The 25,000-nt window shown below is 39.5% G+C and overlaps 1 protein-coding gene and 1 long non-coding RNA gene across 4 annotated transcripts in view; one reads left to right on the forward strand and one right to left on the reverse strand.

Annotated features, from left to right (window-relative positions):
- Nucleotides 1-25,000, forward strand: part of LOC138854076 (uncharacterized) — a 192,026-nt gene that overhangs the window by 95,563 nt on the left and 71,463 nt on the right. The window lies entirely within an intron of this gene.
- Nucleotides 1-25,000, reverse strand: part of LOC128706339 (glucose dehydrogenase [FAD, quinone]-like) — a 52,640-nt gene that overhangs the window by 13,200 nt on the left and 14,440 nt on the right. For both annotated transcript variants that reach the window (XM_070094964.1, XM_070094965.1), the window contains exons 3-10: nt 24,082-24,284; nt 21,624-21,813; nt 18,278-18,412; nt 17,712-17,833; nt 9,440-9,496; nt 7,834-7,947; nt 7,195-7,351; nt 1-62 (exon numbers count right to left, since the gene is read on the reverse strand). The exon at nt 1-62 is cut by the window's left edge and continues 96 nt beyond it. In XM_070094964.1, coding sequence (XP_069951065.1) covers nt 1-62; nt 7,195-7,351; nt 7,834-7,947; nt 9,440-9,496; nt 17,712-17,833; nt 18,278-18,412; nt 21,624-21,813; nt 24,082-24,284 — 1,040 coding nt within the window. The remainder of the gene's footprint in view (nt 63-7,194; nt 7,352-7,833; nt 7,948-9,439; nt 9,497-17,711; nt 17,834-18,277; nt 18,413-21,623; nt 21,814-24,081; nt 24,285-25,000) is intronic.

The raw sequence follows: 25,000 nt of genomic DNA on the forward strand, positions 1-25,000 counted from the left end.
GTCTCCCTCCGCCGACAGCGGCCACGCGTAGCCCTCAATGGAAATGGTCGATGTCAGCGGCCCTGTGCAATCAAATAAAGTATTCCACATTAAGGCACACCTTGGTTATATTGTATATATGCATCTGTCTGTATGCCAACTATGAAACCATATGTGAAATGTGCCTTTGACAGTCGTGTATTTTTGTTTGTTATGCTCATGTTTACTTAATGTCTACCTTTTTTTTCTATGTTTTTTTGTGTTTGGACTTAGTTATGTGATTATACTTTTCCTCTATTGGTCTTGCCTGTATTTTAGTCTTGTTAGCTGAATCTGTGTTTTGTCTGGCATGTTTAGTCCGTGGCTGTCTTCTTGATGTCATCTGACCTCTACACCTGAAGATATTCGTATACCGAACTGTTTGTGCCAGATGGCCTTGACACACGAATGAATTCAAATATCAAAGAGTATTTTATTATATATTGTATTATTAACATGTTGCCTGTCTGCCCACCTGCCTCTTCACTGGGTCAAGCAGACAGGTTTAATCATAGAAGTGATACTCGTATTAGGGCGATTGAACGGCTAGTGTCGAAATGTTTTCTCAAGTTTTTTAAATTCACAAATAAGACTTGATGACTTCGCAGTTATGTCTTGCTCACTGTTATTTAAAAAAAATAATCCGGTTTGAACTCGGCAGTGCGAGTTGCAAGGGATTGGTAATATATTCGGAACAGCAATTTATTTTAGAAGAGAGGAAATTTATTGAGGCATAGTGAAGAGAAGGAAGGCTATCTGCACTTCGGGCCAGTAAGGGTCTCCCTCCGCCGACAGCGGTCACACGTAGCCCTCAGTAGAAATGATCGATGTCAGTGGCCCTGAGTTGCAAGGGATTGGCCAAGGCCTGGTCATGGACCGGGCCGAGGGGTCGTTGATCCCCGGAATACCCTCCAGGTAGATAACATGCTGCTTCTAACGGGTTTTCTCATCATACATATACTTGCTTTATTTGCTCTGTTAGCTGGATAATAAGAGGGGTAAATTACCCAACTTGCCTCGACATACCTTATAACTGCATGTCTATATCTTATTCCACTGCTACGTCATTAAGAGAGGTCAGTCTAGTAGAATGACAGCTAGGGTCTAAAATAATCTAGACAGGGGTATATACGGAGAGACGTGTGTATCTGTGTATATACACTAGGGATTTACTTTGATACTAAATTTGAGGATAAAAGTATAATTCACTGGTAGTATACAAGCGACATGCAGCTTTGATCGATTTTGAAAATTAGGTTTAGAATTTCGAGATTCTCCTATTGAATTTTGAAACTCGGATATTGAAATCTGATGTTTAGGTATTGAATTTGGAAAGAAGAGTGTGGTCGATAGTCTTAAGAAAAATCCATACTTTATTACTTTAAAATGGTCCAGGAAGGATCGAAACGTCGTGTAAACTTTTTCTCTCCAAATTGACCAATTTGTGAATTGTGCCAGTCAAGATATTATGACTTTAATGCTTAAAAGTCAACCTGCTTCACGCCCGGTTCTCTCACTTATCAAGAGTAATCCAATATAATGACTTGACAAGAATGTTCAAGGTACAAAAAAGTACCTCACTGAGAATGGGTATTCGATTTGGAAATACTTACTGTTACTAACGATTAATTTCTTTTACTTGATATAATTAAGGAATTAAGCTTACTTATGCTCACTTATTTTTCTTAGGACGTAAACAATGGGCGTACAATATTTAGATAAACTATAAGCATCTCTGCTATCGACATTAGGTAGGCCTCCTGCAGTGCTCCATTTTCTTGCGTAGCCTACCTGACTAGTCTGTATATATAAGTGCTTCTTTCTAAATTAAGTTTGTATCGCCTGAAGAGGAAGATGGTCTCAACTATCCCGAAAATATTCGCCTTTGCATTGTTCTCCGACGTTGAGTTTATATATATGTCGTGGCGAATAGGTAAAGCTGGTCAGTTAACAAGACCTCATTTAAAATTAAGTCCTTTCTAAAAATTTTCTCTTATACGTTTACAGATATATATTTTTCATTTATGTTAATGTATAAATTAATAATTTTGTACCAGAAGGCCTTAGAAAACTTAACTTTATTATAACAAGCACAATTTAATTTAGCATAATCCAAGTAAATATATTGTAGATAAGTTTGCAATAATTTAATGAAGAAACACAAAGAAATGTATATTTTTTCGTTAGGTTCAGAATGATTTTTGCGAAATTATTGTATACACAAATTTTCGTTTGCCTTATTCGGCAAGAAGAGTGTTGCTGTTTAAGCTAAAATGGCAAGTTTTATCTATTCGGCACGACATATATATATATATATATATATATATATATATATATATATATATATATATATATATATATATATATATATATATATATAATAAAGTTCGTCTCCTACGCACAGGTTATTTATGCATGTCCTGGCAAAGCTGGGCTCATCAGCAGTCTCCAACATGGTGGTGCTCACAACCACTGTGCAGTGATGGGTACACTAGATTTGACAGCTCTGTTCTAAGTGATATCAGCAGGCGTCTCTCTGGTGAGATAATCACACTAGCTCTGTGTGTGTGTGTGTGTGTGAAAAAAGTAAAAACAATATTTCTGTTATCTTGAGCTATCGCGTGAACCGTTAGTGATGAGACTTTGACATTCAAAATAGGTGAAGTTGGCGAAACTGAAAGACACCTGTGGATATCACCTGGAATAGGGTTATTAAATCTATTTTAGCCAACACAGCAGAGAGGTCGAGTGCAGGTCTAGCCCATGTTTAGCTTCGCGTTTAAACTTCGCCCCTTCCTTGAAAAAAAAAAATAGCCGTGATATTAAATTTTTTCCCCTGAAGCACACACACACACACACACACACACACACACACACACACACACACACACATAAAACACACACACACACACACACACACACTGTTGAAAACCAGTACTGCAACCTGAAAAAATAATTTATTCACTATTAATTTCAAGGTAAACTGTACTTCATCAAGTGATCAAGTATTATACAAAATTTGGATAAAATCAAGACACTACTCCCCCCCCCCGCGCACACACATGTACACGAAATACGCATGTCCCAGTTTCCTTGTGTGTTTACGTTAATGTACACGTGTGTACACTTGCACATAATGTGCGTACATGTACACTTGCGCGTAGACGTGCGCACGCGCGGTGACCCCTAGTGTCACTTAGAAAGTGAAAGGCAATTTTCCAGCTATGTAAAGCTACCCGTAACAGTGGCTACCATCTCCAGGTAACCGGTTCCAGCCCTTCCCACTCCTCTGCCATACCTTTATTACTTGTTCAACCTCATTCCTCAGTCTCCATCCCCAAAACCTGATCACTCCTTTCATTCCCCCTCTGTCCTTCCCAATAACCTCATTACCACTCTCATTCCTCTCCCTTCCCTGTAACCTCACTCCCTCTCATTCCTCTCTACTTCCCCACAACCCCTCTCAATCCACTTTCCCTATACACATATGCTCTTTCTCCTCATTCTTTCCTAAAACTTAATCACTTTTCTTTTTCATTCCATCATCCTTTCTTTCTCATTTCTAGCTCTCTTCACTACCCTTTTACGTTTCTCCCCCACTTCTCTCTCTTCACCACTACTGCCTCTGCCGCTCCTTGCTTTAACACTCTCCTCTAAACAAAGAAGCCACATCTCCCTTCACCATTCTTTCTGCTCGCACAGTTATATCACCGTTTGTATTTTCCTGATCTTAGTCTCTTGAGTGTGTGATTATTCATAATTCTCTTTGGTTACAGTAGTAAACTTTGCCATAGCTTGTGTGTTCTCTATCTCCTGAAGGTAGTTTTTTTTCGTAAAGTCAAACTGGAGGTCATTTGATTCAAATACATCATATAATATTTTTGTTACATGGCTTCATAACTGCAACTGTTCACCTGACTTACTCATTTTTTAAGACTAAAATATTCTTCCCTGTGCGCATGCTCGTGGTCTCTCATGATCTTACAGGTAGTCACATTATTCCCTGGGCGTTTGCTTGTGGTTTCACATGGTCTTCTACGCGGTCATCTCTTCACAGGACTAGAAACCCTTCAATAACGTTGAGGCTGGGGATCGGTTCTAATCCTGTGAAATGGAACTGCCTTTCTATTTGAGCAAACCTGGTTACCCCTCCTCCCTATCCATCTTATTCCTGAGACGCCATATTTCCTTTATTTAACGTCAGAACTATCAGCGTAAGCACATTGTAACTGAAGTACATGTAAAATGAGTCCCTGAAAATGTGGGAATGACTCTTGAACTTCTACCAAATCGAATCGAAAGAGTAATAATCGACAAAGCAAAGTCAAGGGCAAGTTTGATTTATTTTTTTTTTTTTGTATTTCTTGATGTGGCTCTCGCTCTGGCACTCTCACTTATTCCCGTATCACACACAAGCAATATAATCATAGCACTGTCGTCATCGTTCGAAGATGATACTAGAAACTGAATAAGAGTGACGTCCTTCGATGACACGGCAAACTACCAAACTAATACTTATCAAATCTTGACATGTTAAACAAAAACCAGTCCTGTTACTCGGTGCATTTGGCTCACAGCCGATAGGACCCGGGTTAGATTTCCCGGGCTGAGTAAGACATCTGAGCATATCTTTATTCTCGCTGCCCCTGTTCACCTAGAAATAAATATATATTGAGGTGTTAACCGACTGCTGTGAATGGTATCTTAGGGGGTGGTAGTATACCTTGGATAGGGCTAGGTTTTAAAATGAGCTGAAGCGAGGTAACAGTTCTCACCCTGCAAGTTGAGGTGTAAAAAAAAATATTATTATGCTCATCATACAGAAATTTCAGCTCTTCAGCTGTGGAAGAGCACACCACGCAACCACCACACAGTAGAGCGGAAGTGTACGGGGCCCTAGGGAACTTGAGTTCAAAGATCACAATACTACTATTTCAGCTGCAAGACGTAATGAGTTAGAACCGCCAAAAAAAAAAAAAAAAAAAAAAATAGAACCTCAAGAGCTATGATAGGCTGGAACTGCATAAATAAAGTTTAGTACCTTAAGAACTATAAAAAAAATATACTGGACAGCAAAGATATGCAAATGTGTAAAAAGATATACAAACAACATATACAAATTCAATGATGATAAGCTTTAAGGCACTTCTTTTCTCTAGGTTAGAATGTTACTGTACACTAACAGCCTTATTTACAGCTGACGAAATGTCAGATGTGGAGAATGTTCAGACACCTTTCACTCCCGCATCTATTGTCACGCTTAAATTATTGGGAACGCGAGAAATCTCTTAAACAATACTCCTGGAGCGCAGACGAGGAAGTTGTATCATAATTTACTAGACAGACGGTTTCGTAATCTAAAGACGAAATAGAAGACAATGATGACTTCATTAACCCCAGAAGACTAGTAACCCAGGATAATCAAAGAAAAGCCAGTCAGCGTGGCTTATTTCTGTTAGGGTTCATTTGGCCCCTTATTGCAGGATATCGCTCAAAACAATTTACCAACACCCTTGTACCTGTTTAATTGCTTGAAGAACAGGGGCAGAAAATGTAAGGAGGCATGCTCATGCGTCTTGCCTCCACCGACAGCGCGATCACGGAAGTGGAATATATCTTACTAGGGCGGGGGCCGCAATACAATGCAAATATGACCCAGAACTCTCCGAGTTCATAGATATCGAATGCATAATAAAAAAAAATTGGAGCTATCCTCTCCTTTCCCCAGGAGCTTTATAACTCCTTGTTTAACGCTTCTCCATGAATATAATAATAATACCTTAATACCTTGGTATTGTCGTAAAAACAGTCAAATGAGTGGCTGCGGACGGCGCCTTGAACAGTTGAAATATGAATTTTTGTTTTGTTTTAGCATTGCACAGTGGGTGCCCGTTTTCTGTTCGCGCGGCAGACTTGTTTTTATCTACTTTTCTCTTGTATTGAAAGTTTACTAACCTAACCTAGAAATGTGCTGCAAATCGTATGTGAAGTGACGTAATTGCTAAGAGGATGGGTTGGGAAAGCGAGCCGCGGAGGCGATGATCCCGGAACACTTCACCAGGTAGGAAAGGTGTGGGTATGGAAGGACTTGGAAAGGTCTGGGTCAAGGAGTGAGTGTTGTGGAAGAAGGAATTTGAAAAGTGAGAGGTGTAGATGTTTTGAGGGAGATGGAGAGAGGGACAGGAGGTAAGGGGGAGTGGAAGTAGGAGGAAGAGGAAATATGAAGGTGTGTAAAGAAGTAGCAGGGAAAAGAAATAGGGGTGTGTGTAAGGGAATAGGAGACGGAGAGGGAGTAAGAGCCTGTGTACACGTATAGGAGAGGGACACATATCTGTAGGTCACCGGTTTTGTATGTATCATTCAACTCGAAAGTCACCTATGTTCATTTAAATATGTTCATTCACTTCACTCGTGTTCAAGTGAATGTACCTTTTGTTCAGTAGGGCGCCATGAATATCGTCAGCTTTGAGTTCACCGGAGAGAAAGCATGTTCCGATGCTATTGAATGTGAAAAGGTATGCCACTAGGCTGGTTTTAGAACTGAGTGGGTTAGAACTATGAGGAGAATCTCAAGGAATTAAACTTGACAATCTTGGAAGGAAGAAAGACTACGGGAGACGTAACGATCTACAAAATATTCAAATAATTTAATAGAGCACACAGAAACAGATTTAAAATGCGAGACAGAAGGGCGAATTGGCATTCCTGGAAGCTTATTACACTGTTGAATCATAGGGATAGTCCTTCAGTCTTAGGATGGTAAACACGTGGAATGAGGTGTATGAGTAAGTGGCATGATAATCCAAAAGGTCAAGAACGAATGAATACCGGCCAATTTTTAAGTTAATCGGTGAGGCCCGGGTGAATATAAAGTCGCGCAAACAGCTCAGTACATTCGTACGCCCGTCAGTAACTTAATTGCATTTCTTTCTTTCTCTCTGTAAATTTCTCTCTTTCTCGTGTAAATTTCTCTTTCTCTCTCTTTCTCTTTCTCTCTCTTTCTCTTTCTCTCTCTTTCTCTTTCTCTCTTTCTCTTTCTCTCTCTTTCTCTTTCTCTTTTTCTCTTTCTCTTTCTCTCTCTCTCTCTCTCTCTCTCTCTCTCTCTCTCTCTCTCTCTCTCTCTCTCTCTCTCTCTCTCTCTCTCTCTCTCTCTCGTGTAAATTAAGCTTCACTCACCGTCTCTTTTGTGGATGTATTTCTGTAGGGTTAAGGGGTGGACGATGTCCAGGATGTTGTATGATGATCCGTTCTTGGTGGTCCAGGCGAGGCCGGTGAGGTAAGGGTGGTCATTCAGGTTGTGGCCCACTCCTGGAACGTTTACCAATACGGGGATCTGGCCAAGAGAAGATGATGAACTTTATACTTTTGGTATGGAGGTCAACTGAAACGTTCGGGAGACAAGTTTTTACATGGCCCGTGACTACGTGGTTCTGAGGATATTCCTTTCATATGTTACATTCTGGAAACCTTTTGACTTTAAGTGTCTATAGTGAAGGATGCTCCGGGTAATAGCGTGTTTATACTAAGTAAAAATTGGAAATGAGTAATTTTCTTAGAATAACGTGGGTTTCCAGAATCAAGGGTCAAATTTTTCGTGGCCTTCGCTAGATGAACGAATTTAGGCCATATGTAAAGACAAAATCTGAAGTGCAATATTCGTAACGCGATAGTTATTTAGTGTAGCAGTATAAAAATGAACCACCACAATGAAGCGCAGCTTTCACACACACTCACTGAAAAGTCCTAAATACGAAGGTAATCATGAACAGATAATGAGACTACAGAGTTTCGTGCACAAAAAATATTGATACATACTCCGTGTTGGTAAAGGTGATCAGCAGGTCCCACCCCTGACAACATCAGTATCTGGGGTGAACCGATGGCCCCAGCAGACAATAACACCTCCCTACGAGCGTACACTGACTTCAGCTGTGGGCAGACAGAGGGACAAGAAGAGATACGTGGGTGTTTTTGAAAAGGGGCGAGTAGTGTGGGTAGGTGTGTATCAGATTACCTTTTTGTAGTTACAAGAACAGTGTTATTCGCATATTGTCACATTTTTAGTATGTCATGTATTTTGTTTTATTAGTGAGGTTGTAGCACACTACTTGTTCTGGATTACATTTCAGCAGTGTACCACCATGTGAAACCTACTTTCTAATGTGTTTTCGCCACACTTTGTTTAAACGTTACCGTTTGTTTTTCTGGTTGGTGATCCTAAAAAGTATTATTTTTTTTTCATCTTATTTCATCGAATCGTTTCATGGTATTGTGTCGCCATTTTTCTATGTACCACCGAAAGGATTCTCAGTGCTTTCAAACTTTATTTTTTCTTAGCGTTGTGAACTTTTTTGCACTAAGTCTTGGACTTTTTCAATTTTAATTTTTTTTTTTTTTTTTTTTTTTTGCGTGAACACGTACTACAGCATATTCCGATTTTGTTCGAAGGTACAGTGACAATAGTATTTTTTAGCATGTGACCATCCGTATATCTGAAAGCTCTTGCTAAGTTAACCAGTGTAATATACAAGTATCTTGCTACTATATTTATGTACTCTGGGAATATTTTATGTATGGTAACTCTCAGAGCACTTTTACTTTTATTTTAAATATCATAATTTATATTCTTATCAGGTTTGTTTTAGCTTTCTCCAATTTGCATTACGTGACGCCGTCAACACTAAATTGATTCATACATCGTCCAGCTTCCTCAAACTATACAAGTTTTCTCGGAATCTATGGACATTATATTTGCCTAATTTTGATTAGTTTGCATCATTCGCAAATATATTCATACATATGGTTATTTCTACTAAATAGTTAATATAATTAACAATTTCGGAAGCTTGATTCTTATGAGTCCTCCCTGGTCAAGTTTCTCTGAAGACACTTTTTCCTCATATCACTGGCCCTATTTATTTTCGTGCAAAAAATCTCATCCATTTTGGCACATTCTCATATTCCACTTTTCTGTAGTTCCCAAATTATGCTTTCATAAGCAACACGATCGAAGGCTTTTTCACAATCTCAGTTAATGTAATTTTCTTATCTCTGTGCTGTCTTATATTTGTGACTTATAACAGCAGATTAACTGATTTTATGTGTATAGGAATATGCTGATCCTAACCAAACTGTGATATTTAGTATATGAATTTCTTTTACAACTCTCGTTATCAAAGTAAGCTTATAGTTTATAGGGCTTTTCCTAATTAAAGAAAAAATATAAATGTATTTAAACAAACTCAAAATATCCTATTTACATTGTAATTCTCGTCTTTAATAAAAATCTAATATAAAAATTTGAATACACGATCAAGGGGTTTCACCTGTGCAGATACAATATTATGCATAAAGTATACATGACCCTGAGAAGGTTATATTAAGTCAAAATATTATCATTGCACAATAAAGTTTGGTGTACCTTTCTCCTGTGTTCAAAGCGGACTCCAATTGCTCTCTTGTAGTCATCAAAGAGTATCTGAAAAAGAGACTAGGAATCAAGTATCACTAAGGAAAATTGTGGCTTGGTTCGTCAGGAAGTGAGTAAATGTCTTTTGACTCTGGTTTTTGTCAAATGATGACCCGATTAGTGATTAAGCAGCCACTGACAAACTGGAGCCCACACCACTGTTAGCTAACACACCCCACCGGTAGCTATCTATGATTAAGCTGTAGTTATGAGCCCTCGTTTAAGCATTTTCTGGCCTACAGGAGCTACATTTCCCATCCTATTTAGAAATGCAGGAACAGTTAATACCAAGGAAATTCTACTAAAACATGCGCGTGATGATGCGGAAGATGACACCAACTACACTAGTAGCACCAGCCAGTTGGACGCCCCTTCACCACAGACAAACCGTGTAACACTGTTTTCCAGTCAGCGTTTGTGGTAAGTTAACAGCACCAACACAAACATTTATGTAACATGTGGTTAAATGTATTGGTGCATATAGACATACCGTCTATAAATTGCTAACTGTCCTTTACGATACTACTTACCTTATTAATTGCCCTAAATTCATACAATAATGGGCCCTTGAATACATGAGTTCTAAAGAATTTACATCATCAGTCCTTCGACTCGGCTACTAAACCACTGAAACGTGTTTTAATATACATTTATCGACCCTGATATATATAGTAATACACTTGTTAGTTAAATAGTAACCTTGCGAGATGAAAAAGTATCGATAACATTTTAACTAAGAGTCCGTATATTTTTCTTCCTGTACTATCTGGTAACCGGTCAGGCACCCTTGGTCCTCGTAGCATACCTGGAGAGGGTTCGGGGGTCAACGCCCCAGCGGCTCGGTCTGAGACCAGGCCTCGTGGTGGATCAGGGGTCTGATCAACCAGGCTGTTACTGCTGACTGCACGCATAATGACGTACGAACCACAGCCCGGTTGGTCAGGTACTGACTTTAGGTGCCTGTCCAGTGTCTTCTTGAAGACAGCCAGGGGTCTATTGGTAATTCCCCCTATATATGCTAGGAGGCAGTTAAACAGTCTTGGGCCCCGGACACTTATTATGTTGTCTCTCAGTGTACTCGTGGCGCCCCTGCTTTTCATTGGGGGAATGTTGCATCTCCTTCCGAGTCTTTTGCTTTCATAGGGAGTGATTTTCTAGTACAAGTTTGTTACTAATCCCCCTAGGATTTTCCAAGTGTATATTATCGTGTATCTCTCTCGTCTGCCTTCCAGGAAATACAAATCAAGGGATTTCAACCGTTCCCAGTAATTTAGGTGCCTTATCGTACTTACGTGTGCCGTGAAATTTCTTTGTACACTCTCCAGGTCAGCAGTTTCGCCTGCCTTGAAGGGGGGCAGTTAGTGTGCAGCAGTATTCCAGCCTAGAGAGAACAAGCGATTTGAAGAGAATCATCATGGGTTTGGCGTCTCTAGTTTTGAAGGTTCTCATTATCCATCCTGTCATTTTCCTAGCAGATGCGGTAGATACATTGTTGTGGTCTTGGAAGGCAAGATCCTCAAACATTATAACTCCCTGACCCTTCACATTACTTTTTCGCTCTGTTGTATGGTTAGAATTTGTTGTATACCCTGATACAGTTTTAATTTCCTAAAGTTTTTCATATTCGATTAGTTGAAATTTCTCTTCATTGAACTTCATATTGTTTTTGAGTGGCCCATTTGAAAATTTGGAGTTCTTGTCACCTCACTTTATATAATACTGTAGTTATATACCACACTGGTAATGTATATCTGATTTGCGGATGTGTCCAGAACGTTAATGACATGTTAGATTATTAATTTTAGAGTATCAGGTATAAGAGGGTCGTAAAGGCAGCACTCCTAGAACCTACCATCCAGGATACTTTTTAAAAGACTAGTAAAGTAAGCTCTCAGTATACACTATATAAAAAAAATGGTTATACAGTTGACCATTGAACAGGGGTTAGGGCTGCCGACTTCCCGGACAGTCAAAAATCCGGGTACAACTTTTGACTCCTCAAAAACTTAACTACTAAATAGCCTAGTGTTGACCAGAAGCCTCACCGGTAACATAAACAGTTGATTAACATATATTTTGTATGTTATATGTATTATATACTATATTCTTACAATAAAGTAAGCGAGAGAAAAAAATGTTATTTAGAAAATCACCAGGGAGAGAAAATACATTTCAGTAATGTGTTTGTCGACACCGTAAGTTTACGTCGTCTGTTTACAAAATGAATCATTTGTCTCAGTACCTACATCAGTATTCTCTTATATGATACAAAACACTTAGCATGTTATACGTATTACTAACACTAGACATCAGAAACGAGAAGATAATGTGAAAAAGAAATTCATATTTATATATAATTTAGTATCGCATCTTTACGCATGTTTACATTTCTCTCGACTACGAATGTAACATGTACTATCTTTAATAATAATAAATTATTATTACTTTTACTATTATTATACTACATATACTGCTGTATATTATTGACCCTTGTGGGTTTAGCGCTTAGTTATGATTATAATTATTATTGCATCTTCACGTTTGTTTACATTTCTCTCGACTACGAGTGGAACATGTACGATCTGTAACTGTTTTTGTGTGCGATAATTTTGATAAATTTTAGCTTTTTTTTTATAATAGATTTGTGTATTTTTATAGTAAATAATAAAATGGACTAGTATCTACATATATTTTACGCATTCATGACATACCTAACTTTATCTTAAATTTTCCGGTCCCAAATCTCCATTTTTTTTTCAATATACATGTATTTATTGAAAAAAATCCGCATGTAAGTGGACCCGCGCACTTCAGACCCGTATTGTTCACAGACCCTGAGCTGCTTTGGGGATTAGCGTGGACGGTTACAAAGCATGGCTTGCTTCTGCAGTGTTTTAAAAATTGAGGTTGGAGAGTTGAAGGAGGAAGTCTTGCTTCTCCAGGAGATTAGGAGGCTGAAGGTCCACCTCAATGGATCTGAGAGAGAGTGTGAGGTGGCTGGAGTTGTGGGGAATGAGGCTTCTAGCAGTGAGGTGCAGTCTCTCTCGCTGTGAGGAGGCTGTAGGTGGGGAGGTAGCAACGGCTACCAGCAGTGAGGTGCAGCCCAGCACCTGCTACAAGTGGCGAGTGGTTCACAGTAATGGGAGGCGCATCAGAGTAAAGAAAGTTAAGAGTGAAGATCTGAAGGTAGGAAATCGCTTCTCTGTTCTTCAGGATGAATGTACTTCAGTGGCCAGTGAAGGTAAGGGTACTACTGCCCCTGCTAATGGAGGTAAGCACATTCTTGTGGTAGGTGACTCTCAGGTAAGATATATTGACCGTGCTTTTTGTAATAGGAATAAGATGATGAGAGATAGTGTGCTTCCCTGGAGCTGGTGTTGGGGATATAGTCAACAGGCTGGATAATATCATGTCAGGTAATGAGAACAGGCCCATTATCTGTCTCAGTGCTGGTGGAAATGATATTGGGAAGGGTAGGAGAGAAGAGCTGCTAGATAAGTACAGGTCAGCTATAGATTTCATTAAGTCTAAGGGAGGGATTCCAATCATATGTAGCATCTTGTCTAGAAGGGGAGTAGGAAATGAATGGTTGTCTAGGGCAATTGGTGTAAATTGCTGGCTAGACAGATACTGCAAGGAACTTGCAATCCCATTCATTGACAACTGGAACAACTTTTATGGCAAACATGATATGTATGCAAGGGATGGGGTACATCTCTCTGGGGCTGGAGTGGTAGCACTTGCAGACTCGATTGAGAAGGCCATTGGTGAAATGCCTATGATTTTAAACTGGTGGAAGATAGAGGTATGGGTGTGTGTGGGAAACAAGCAGGTTGCAACACTAGGGTTGGAAACAGTAAATGTATAAAAGGCACTCAGCATGAAGTTATAAATAAAAACAATTGATCAGGTCAGCAAACAAAGGGGGACAGCAGAGGGCAGCAAGGGTCTAGCTCCCTTAAGGTTTACTATACTAATAGCAGGAGTGTAAGAAATAAGATAGATGAGCTAAGATTAATTGCAAGTGCAGGAAACATAGATATTATTGCTATAACAGAGACCTGGCTCAATCTGAAAGATAGAAAGATGCCCTCTGAATGTCACATAAAAGGCTATAAATTATTCCACACTGACAGGGTCAACAGGAAAGGTGGTGGAGTAGCGATGTATGTCAGAGACAATTTAAATTGTTGTGTTAGACAAGATATTAAATTAGAAGCGTCAGCCACTGAATCTGTTTGGTTACAGCTTCTCGAGGGCCGAGAAAAACTAATTTTGTGTGTGATTTACAGGGCCCCAAATCTTGATAGGGAGTGCAGTAAACTTCTATGGGTCGAAATTCGTAAGGCATCTACATACGAAAATGTGCTAATGGGAGATTTCAACTATAGACAGATTGACTGGAGCAATTTGACAGGAAATTTAGAGTCAGGTGACTTTCTTGATACGATCCAGGATTGTTTTTTTAAAGCAGTTTGTGACAGAGCCAACTAGGGGAAATAACCTCCTTGACTTGGTTCTTGCCAGTAGGGAAACACTAATTAATAATCTTGAGGTTAATGATGAGCTTGGGGAAAGTGATCACAAATCACTCAGTTTTAATATATCATGGAATTCCCCTAATAATGGCAATCAAGTCTCTGTCCCTGACTTCTGCTTGGCTGATTTCGTAGGACTGAAAAATTACTTAGGTGGGCTGAACTGGAATGACCTGACTAAGGGTCAGGTAGGTGGTGATGGTTGCCGATATGACGCTTTCCAGGGCATAGTTCTAGCTGCTCAGTCAAATTATGTTCCAAATAGGGAAATAAGATCAAACAAAAATGATCCTAAATGGATGAACAATAGATTAAAGTATCTAACTGGTCAAAAGAGAGGCATATATAGGCAAATCAAAAGAGGAGAGGGGCAATTAAGAAATCGATATATTCAGTTAAAGAGAGAAATAAAAAAGGGAATTAGAAAAGCAAAAAGAGATTATGAGGTTAAAGTTGCAAGAGATTCGAAGACTAACCCAAAAGGATTCTTTCAGGTATACAGAAGTAAGATCAGGGACAAGATAGGCCTACTCAAAAGTTCCTCGGGTCAGCTCACTGACAGTGATAAGGAAATGTGTAGAAGTTTTAACACATACTTCCTCTCAGTTTTTACATGGGAGGATACCAGCGATATTCCAGAAATGATAAATTATGTGGAACAGGACGATAATAAACTGTGCACGATTAGGGTCACAAGTGACATGGTCCTTAGGCAAATAGATAAATTTAAACCTAACAAATCCCCAGGCCCTGATGAACTGTATGCAAGGGTTCTAAAGGAATGTAAAAGAGGAACTTAGCAAACCTTTGGCTAATCTTTTCAACATATCACTACAAACTGGCATGGTGCCAGATAAGTGGAAAATGGCAAATGTGATACCTATTTTCAAAGCAGGTGACAGGTCCTTAGCTTCGAACTATAGACCAATAAGCCTAACCTCCATAGTGGGAAAATTTATGGAATCAATAATTGCCGAGGCAGTTCGTAGCCACCTTGAAAAGCATAAATTAATCAACGAATCTCAGCATGGTTTTACAAAGGGGCGTTCCTGCCTTACGAATTTATTTAACTTTTTTCACTAAGGTATTTGAGGAGGTAGATCATGGTAATGAATATGATATTGTGTATATGGACTTCAGTAAGGCTTTTGACAGGGTCCCACATCAGAAACTATTGAGGAAAATTAAGGCACATGGAATAGGAGGAGAAATTTTTTCCTGGATAGAGGCATGGTTGACAAATAGGCAGCAGAGTTTGCATAAATGGGGAGAAATCAGAGTGGGGAAGCGTCACGAGCGGTGTTCCACAGGGGTCAGTGTTGGGCCCCCTGCTGTTCACAATCTACATAAACGACATAGATGAGGGCATAAAGAGCGACATCGGCAAGTTTGCCGATGACACCAAAATAGGCCGTCGAATTCATTCTGACGAGGACATTAGAGCACTCCAGGAAGATTTGAATAGACTGATGCAGTGGTCGGAGAAGTGGCAGATGCAGTTTAATATAGACAAATGCAAAGTTCTAAATGTTGGACAGGACAATAACCATGCCACATATAAACTAAATAATGTAGATCTTAATATTACGGATTGCGAAAAAGATTTAGGAGTTCTGGTTAGCAGTAATCTGAAACCAAGACAACAGTGCATAAGTGTTCGCAATAAAGCTAATAGAATCCTTGGCTTCATATCAAGAAGCATAAATAATAGGAGTCCTCAGGTTGTTCTTCAACTCTATACATCCTTGGTTAGGCCTCATTTAGATTATGCTGCACAGTTTTGGTCACCGTATTACAGAATGGATATAAATTCTCTGGAAAATGTACAAAGGAGGATGACAAAGTTGATCCCATGTATCAGAAACCTTCCCTATGAGGATAGACTGAAGGCCCTGAAACTGCACTCTCTAGAAAGACGTAGAATTAGGGGGGATATGATTGAGGTGTATAAATGGAAGACAGGAATAAATAAAGGGGATGTAAATAGTGTGCTGAAAATATCTAGCCTAGACAGGACTCGCAGCAATGGTTTTAAGTTGGAAAAATTCAGATTCAGGAAGGATATAGGAAAGTACTGGTTTGGTAATAGAGTTGTGGATGAGTGGAACAAACTCCCAAGTACCGTTATAGAGGCCAGAACGTTGTGTAGCTTTAAAAATAGGTTGGATAAATACATGAGTAGATGTGGGTGGGTGTGAGTTAGACCTGATAGCTTGTGCTACCAGGTCGGTTGCCGTGTTCCTCCCTTAAGTCAATGTGACCTGACCTGACTAGGTTGGGTGCATTGGCTTAAGCCGGTAGGAGACTTGGACCTGCCTCGCATGGGCCAGTAGGCCTTCTGCAGTGTTCCTTCGTTCTTATGTTCTTATGTTCTTATTTAAATACTAGCTAAATTTAGACTGACCTAAGATAGGTAGGTTTACGCTTAGTTATGTTTAATTAAAATTAGATTGATGTTTAGACCTTAAAGAAAAAAATATTTTACACATGTTTTTAAGCATTAACATATTTAGAACATATTTTTTTTCATTTTTGAAGTTGTCTATTTAACAGACTGCGTTTGTAGATGAATGGTTCAGAGAACCGACATGTTGATAAATTACACATGTGCAACTCTTGGGTATCTGTATTGAGGAAACGTTTCGCCACACAGTGGCTTCATCAGTCCATACATAGGAGAAACTTGAACAACAGGAGGAGAATGAGGTAATCAGTCCCTCAACCTTGAGTCGATGTGTTCAGTCCATCAATCTTGAGTAGAATACGGCATATGAGCGGAGAAGCAGCTTATAAACCGTATGGCAGGAGAGGTGCAGCAGTCATAGGTGGTGTCACATTTGTTCAATGTGGAAGTAGGTCGTGCCCAAGAATTAGGCAAGCGAAGAATTCCTAAGTATTAAGATCCCAAGAAGTTGCAGTGTCTGACAGGTTTGTAGATGAATGATTCAGAGAACCGACATGTTGATAAATTAGACACATGTGCAACTCTTGGGTATCTGTATTGAGGAAACGTTTCGCCACACAGTGGCGAATTTATCAACAGACTGCGTAAAAGGCACAGCATGTGCACTGAAGTGTTGTTATTGGCATGTATCTTGTATGACGTTCTCTTAAGGCTGTGTATTGAGTTTATCTCCGCCACTGCCTCATCCAGGTTTTCCACTTTTCATCTCCCTCAAGACTGAAAACTTCTTCCTAACATGGCTACAGCTTATCTGTCCTATCAGCTTCCACCTTTGTTTGGCACGTTAAATCACACCGTGTTTAGTGACTTGTACGGCAGCAGATAGTGATGAACTCGCCTCAACAAAAGACGGTCCGACTTGGACCATTGACTTTGTCAATGGTCCAAGTCGGACCGAAACGTCGTCGTAAGCTTCTCTCTTTTATGTGCGGGTTATTTGTGTATCGTTCCAGTCACGATATTGTGCCTTTTTTTGTTATTTAAAAGACACGCGCTGCAGAACAAGCTTTGGTTGGAAAATTTAGTGATTGTGTAGTGCTGTATCAAAATTTCGCTCTGTGTAGAAATTTATCAACGTTTTTCTCTAGAGCTTCATAATTTTTTTTTATCCCGTGCAGAGCATTAGCATGTACACAGAGCGGAATAACCCAATAAAGCTTACTCTGCAACGTGTTTTGTTTTCACTATTGTCGGCGGTACGTCACGTGGATGATGAGCTCACCTTAGTGACGTGTGCATTGAGCACGACGTGTAGGTTGGGTCTAGAGGCTGAGGGCTTGATATAGGCATCGGCTGTGGACCATCTTACGCTATTCTTTGCGGTGATATCTACCTCAAAAAAACCTGGAAAATAGAGGTGGTAGTAATGATGCACGTGAAAGTAATTAAGTTGGTGATAGTAATAATGATCATCGAAATTGAAGGGGCATCTTGCCAGTAATAATTGTGGTATAGACTGCAATTCTTGTGTATTTTAACAGCCCCACGCACGCGTGTAGAAGCTGCATTTAAACATCCTAATGATATATTAAAAAAATGAACACTTTCCAGTGAGGTAACAACCCAAACGTAGACGTACATGAGAATAAATGTGTGTATACTTCGACCTCCGACTCGGCGGGTTCTCATCTTTCTGATGAGGGCCTCACCTGGTGATTGAGATATACAGACCACTTTTATTTTAGTTTCCGATTACATGTGGTTCCATTCATCTCATCCTAACACGGCACATTTACGTGTTAGCTCATTATGAAGTCACGTGGGCGCGAGATAAAGTGGACTACTCACCTATCTGGTCTGGGTCGCTAGGGTCCACTATATCGTACCCCATTTGTTTGCCGGCCCTCAAGAACCCCTCCAGCGCCGGGGTTCTCCAAACTCTGTTCTCCACCGTCACTGGTCCATCATACCCGTGTATAGAGGCTGTGGGAAAAGGTTTCGTTTAGATTTCAATGTTTTGGTTAAATTAATCATTGCTGAACTCTGGTGATTAGCATAAACTATACTGCAAAACTTTAGATTTCTTTAAACATTACACCATATATCGATAAAATGATTTTTTTTACGTCTAAATTCATAATATATTTTCATTTCGGTTATTTTAACTGGGATATTAGATTTTTTGCCCCCGAAGCGGCTAGTTTGTGCACTCCATATCCATCCTCTGAACGATAGCGCAAGAGCGTATGGATACACAAAAGGCCTAGGAACTAGGCCCCCGAAGGATTTATAAGAGTACATCTGGATTTATATCTACAGTTCGCTTATCTGTTGTAAGCAAATTTAGGAAATTATTTTCATTAACATCACATGAGTTATGCTATCTCTATATTCCTCAATAAGTGGACAATAAGCAGTGTTCAGAACCATAGGGCTGGAAACATATTTGCATATGGTGTGATCATGTGTGTGTGTCTGCCAAACTGTCAGAAGTACTGGTAACCAAGCCTATGCCTGGCTGCTACAGCAGTAAGTCTGTTCACATTGCAAGTTGCTCCATAAACGAACTTATTTACGTTTATGAAATAGTGCATTGTAGATCTCAGACTTCTAACTGCATTCCTGTAATAATGTTTCATTATTTACCTCTCTCCTAATATTATTCCTTATGCTAGGCACACACCAAAGCTATATTTTACATTTATCTTTAGGGGTACATTTTTGGCTAACGTATTAACTTTAATATGGAGTAATCCAGTGTGTGATGGACTCTATAACAATTGTGCATTAATTCCTTTATCCCGAATTTTTGAGTATCTATGTCTGGCTTCTTCAGTAAGCATGCTGTTAGAAGAGTCACTATGTTAGTCAAGAGCCTTCAGTGATGACACAGTAATAATCAGAGTCAAGTTCAGTGTCATAAATATATAACTTTAGCACCATTAGGATGGCAAACAATTCATTTAGCAGTGTTGACGAAGAGTTGTTAATATACCCAACTCAAAATAATTCTTATCGTTCTTAACGAGGGAGGTAAACTGGGAGGAAAAAAAACGATAACTTAAACGTTGAATCCAGATGGCGTACTGACACAGTAGCGAAAAACGCAGGTTGCAGAACAAGTTTTTTTTATTATTAGGACAAACTTTACATTCAGTGGAAAAACTCTTCACAGAGCGAAACGTTGTTTCCGTAAAAGTTTGTTTTTGGAAAGGATTAATTCCACCAACATTACTGCCGACAAATCCACGTTACGTAGTAAAAACTAGATTATCAATCAAGTACATCGTATATTTATCATGTCTTGTGACGATTCCTTGTGTCAGTGTTGCCTAGTATTCATTGTTTACTGTGTGAACACCTAATTTCTGCTCTCTCATTACAGCGATTTTGAGGGAGTTCCTCGGATGTATGTATGTTTTACCATTTGACCGTTTCCCAGGAAGTGCCCCACAACGGTCGACTAGCACTCAAGCGCCACTTTATTAGTATGTATGTATGTACTGATATACATAAGTACAATTATACAAAGTTAGGTGATTACAGTTATACGTACGTGTGTAAATTACGTAGGATAACCCCCCTCCTTACAAAAAATAATAAAAAAGTCAATGACATAACCATTCTGGTCCTTGCAATAGCTTTGTTATTTAAAGCTTAGCTGTAAGATTAAACAGAAATTAATCTTGATTATAACCTTAAAAAATTAAACAACTAAGTAACTCAACTTCGTGAGAATCATTGAGGTAAAAATAGGTACGATAGCATTAAAGTAAACAGTTATTTACAAGAACATTAAATAGAGAAAAACAGTTTACAATAATAGGTACACGAATTTAACTATAGGAAATCATTCTTCCGTTCTGTAGCTTCATTCAATAGGAACCTTTTAGCTCTCTTCCTGAACTGGTTAATATTAAGACTGGCTTTAACATGTTCAAGCAATCGTTTCCATTTCTTTATTAATGTATAATAAAAGGTGTTTGAGGCTTGACCACCTACTGTAGATACTATAAAATTGTTCATTTCCCCTATTACCATACTTATTTTGGTTCCTAACCTTGACAAATTTCGCTGCAAGATATTCTGGACACTAATTGTGAGCAATTTTATAAACATGATTTAACTTCAGCTGCTTTATTCTGTCTTCAACATTCAGCATATCCAGTTGTAATTCATTCTGGCCTACCTACTCTCTTGGACCCAAGACCCACGATGAATATCACCATTTTGTTCTGGGTGATAATGTACATGACATTGTATAAGAGCTAGACATGGGAGCCTGCAAGCCTCAGTAGGTAGATATTTTGGCTGTCTGTAGAGGAACTTAACCTGACATTCTAGGTGTCCCGTAGCTCGATCGCTGGCGCACTCAGCTTATACACTGAGGTCCGGAGTTCGAACCTCCGGTATGGCTGGAAAACATTAGGATGCGTTTCCATAAGACACCTGCTGTCCCTCTTCGCCCATCAGTGTAAAATGGGTACCTGGGTGTTAGTCGACTGGTGTGGGTCGCATCCTGGGACAAAACGACCTAATTTGCCCGAAATGTTTTGCCTGCATAACAAGCGGCTTTTTATATAGTAGTATGTCATTGATGTCAGTTTGGCCTGTCTACTTTGTACATGAACTAGTAGAAATAAAGATGCTATTACATAATTCACAGACCTGTCGCATATGTTCACTAGGTGAACAGATGCGACGGGTGTGAGGAAACTTGTCCCCTCCCCAATGTCTGCATCACAAGACCCTTGATACCTGCTAAGGACTTTTGATCTAAGGAATTGAAACTATCGTCTCCTTTATATCAAACTTGATTCAACCTCGTAGATTGAACGCTTCCCTGTGAATACAACTTCAAGAACAAGACATAACTGGAACCACCTGTAGATGATTTCTCCGCCTCCTATGAACCACCTACATCTGCAAATCGTTCAATGACATGCACCTTGGAAAGAATTGATCAACCTATAGCTAATACATCATTCATCCGCTGACAATGACAAGTCATCTGCCACCTTACATCTTGTAGTGTTAGTGATCCACTCGTCTCCATTTTACTATCCACCAACCTGCTGCAGACAATTTACTCACATGCTATACCATTCAGTAACCTAGACCTTCACAAACCCTCGACCCACTACATTAAGAACAGTTCACCTACATAATCCATGTAGATCATCCACCCACCCACCTGTTTTCGCGTTGACTTTGCCTCTGAAGTCTTCTAACTTCTTGAAGTAGGGATCAACGTCCTTGTATCCCCACCCAGGGTTGCCCATGGCCTCCCAGTTGTCGAAGTCCCTTCTGTTCCCTCTCACCCAGAACATAGAGTTGATGACTGATGACCCGCCGATGACGCGACCTCGTGGATAAGGAATGCGCTGTGGGAGAGTTTTTATTTTCACTGAGAGCAGTATTGAATTGGTATTATTTCTTGTGTTATATATATGTATGCACTTTGTTGTCTGGTGGCGTTAAGCGTTTAAATTTTCATCATCCATAGTCTGGCGTGGTTGGGTACTATTGACCCAGTTTAATATCCCATCAAGTTTCCCATGACCTCGCAACTGTTGGAATCCCTCCAGAAATTTTGAGAATTCTTGACTATACCGCAGGTAAGTATGGAGGGAATAAAAGCGTTTGGTAAGTTTGCGGCATTCAGTTGAAGAAATTCCCTTCAGTGGCTCGGTGAATCTCCGAAGTTCTAAATCGTTTTTTTTTTTTATTTAGCAAGAGTTTCTTTGACACACTTTAATGTTAGCATGTATACCGTGATAGTTATTTTTTTCGAATGGCCACCTCCCTTATGGAAGTAAAAGTGAATTTGATTAAATTACAAATAATTCTTGTGTGTGACTTTCACCTTCATTAGTTAAGATTTTAGTCTTAACCTACTCCTCGAAATGTTATAGTTTCCCAGTATAATGACTCGGTATTTTCTACCAGAAAAAAAAGAGGACATTTATCCCCTTACTTCTTCAACAGGACTGCTACCTGTGTCGTACGTTTACCCTAACCAGAGTTATATATTCCGACTTTTTATACCACACCTGGTTAATTATTCACGTATAATCATCTCTAGGACAACCAATTCTTAATGGTTGTTTAATCGCCAGATAATTTCACTCAGCATGATCCCTATTCCCTATACAATATTTTAAGTGTCAGTTGGGCAATTAGTCTTGGAACCTTCCTAGAGCGTTGGGATTTGTGAATTCTAGATGTTGCCAAGGAATGTCTCACGAATGGAAATTGAACAGTTGGCACTTCCACTTTCAACTTTCGCTGTATATCCACGTCACAGTATGCTTTATGATTACTATATTAACAGTCGTTAAATGTTCGCGACTGACGTGGAATATGAAGTGTGTAAAATCTGGCGAGGTAGAATGAGCCAGCTTGTTTACACAGCTGAAAACACAAGAGTCCCGAGTCTTTTTGCCGCATCCTCTACGTCTTCAACATTTGCCATGTTTATGATGTTGCAAAGTGGTGATCAACTCTGATATTCATTTTTATTTACTCTTGTTATTAACGTTGTGTATTCAACTCTAGGGTCCGGTTTACCCTTATTCACTCTCTCTCTCTCTCTCTCTCTCTCTCTCTCTCTCTCTCTCTCTCTCTCTCTCTCTCTCTCTCTCTCTCTCTCTCTCTCTCACACACACACACACACACACACACACACACACACACACACACACACACACACACACACACACACATACATACATATAGTTGTGTCCTGCAAGGTGTGCAGCTTCTCGCCTGAGCTTCATAGCTCAAAAATCAAGAGTACGTACGGGTATGAAGAGAATGTGCAGGACTCATTTTTATTGGGACAGCGTTTCGCTCATGACTTAAAGCTTTACCCTAAGCGAAATGCTGTCTCAATAAAAGCATATTTTGTCTTCATATCCATGTGTTTGCCTTGTGCCAGTCCCTGCAAGAAAGTACTTGCTTAGAACGCCCCCAGTTTATTTTTTGCATCTTTTCTGATGTAATAAAGTTGGTAGAATTACCGACAATATGTAAAGTAAAAGGACACAAGTGCAGCTAATGTGACATTTTTATTGTGGCAACGTTTCGCTCTCCAGAAGCTTTGTCAAGCCGTAACGGCTTGACAAAGCTCCTGGAAAGCGAAACGTTGCCACAATAAAAAAATGTCACAGCTGCACTTTTATCCTTTTACTTAACATCTTTTCTGATACGGTCATGACCCCCGCATGCGAGGTGGTCAGGATTGCTGGCAAGAAAAAATTAGTAGTGCCTAGGTAATTATTTATCAACATTTATTTTGTTTAGTGTAATAAAAGGTCATTGTAAATAGTCTCTAAATAATGGTGTTATATATAGGCTACTCTCATGTGGTTAATTGCCAGTATTCAGGTGCACTTTCCCACAATATTGAAATATATTGAGCAGGTACGTTTGTGAGGGTTAAGCTCTAGTACCTGGGCTCACCTCATAATTTCTATTGACTTTCGTGGAATGATTCTAGCCTATCTACTCTAAAGCCTTGTATGGAGTCAGTCTATTTTGGCATTTGTCTTTTTGTTCTTTATTTTTTCTCTTCAGCCTCTCTCCTTCATGGACTCCATCTCTTTCGTACCCCCTCTCTTTCCCTCTCCAGCCCTCACTTTAACACCTACATTATCTGTGAAGCCATTGAAGGATTTCTTCTGTCGAGTTGTGAAGTAGTTCCAGTCTGCGTCGCCCTGGAGGAGGAGCTGGTTGAAACCTGGGACGTGGCTCTCTGGAGGAGGGGGACCTCCAGCCTCCAGCAGAAGTACCCTCCACTGGGGAATTTCAGACAGTCTTGCCGCCAGTACGCTTCCTGCCGATCCTCCTCCCACTGTGCAGGGGACGGATAGCGAGAGAAAGAAAATGGTAAAAATTGGCGTCAACAAGGAATGCTACCTTACTAGGTTCGAGCCCAAGCGATTCATTAACATATCCCAGGAAGATTTAGTTCAGTCTACCCAACATCAACCAACAAAGATCAATAAGATTTAGTAGATACTACCCAAGAGCAGTGATAAGAAACTAGGAAGGCTTGAGAGTCTACATTGTCATAACGATGGCTAAAGCAGTTATTATTATTCTGTAAGTTATTTTACATTATAACAAATTATTATATAAATAAATTAGATTACTACTAAGGCTTTTTGAGTGTCACTAATTAGAGATTTAATTGTATTTTTTTATTATTTAGACAATTTAACTGCACGATTACACTTGTATAAATATTATACAGGCTGCGACGCGTCTAATAAACGAAGAATAATACACAGAGGAAAAGTAATGACAGGAAGGTTTAAGATAATGACAAAGAAGGCTGATGGGGCTTATTGATAAAATTAACAGTAGGTCAGGCACGACTGGGGCAACGAAGCGAGCTACCAATATGACAATTTTCTTAATACCGTACTTGCTGTCCAAAGAATATACATCCCTGTAGAACAACAAGATATAAAAGTTACCCGAAATGGATAGACAGACTTATAAACTGGAAGGACAGCGTATACAAGTAATTATAATGACAACGAGAGATCAAAAGCTCAGCAGTGT

This window comes from Cherax quadricarinatus, chromosome 48 (assembly GCF_038502225.1).
Source record: "Cherax quadricarinatus isolate ZL_2023a chromosome 48, ASM3850222v1, whole genome shotgun sequence".
Classification (NCBI taxonomy): Eukaryota; Metazoa; Arthropoda; class Malacostraca; order Decapoda; family Parastacidae; genus Cherax; species Cherax quadricarinatus.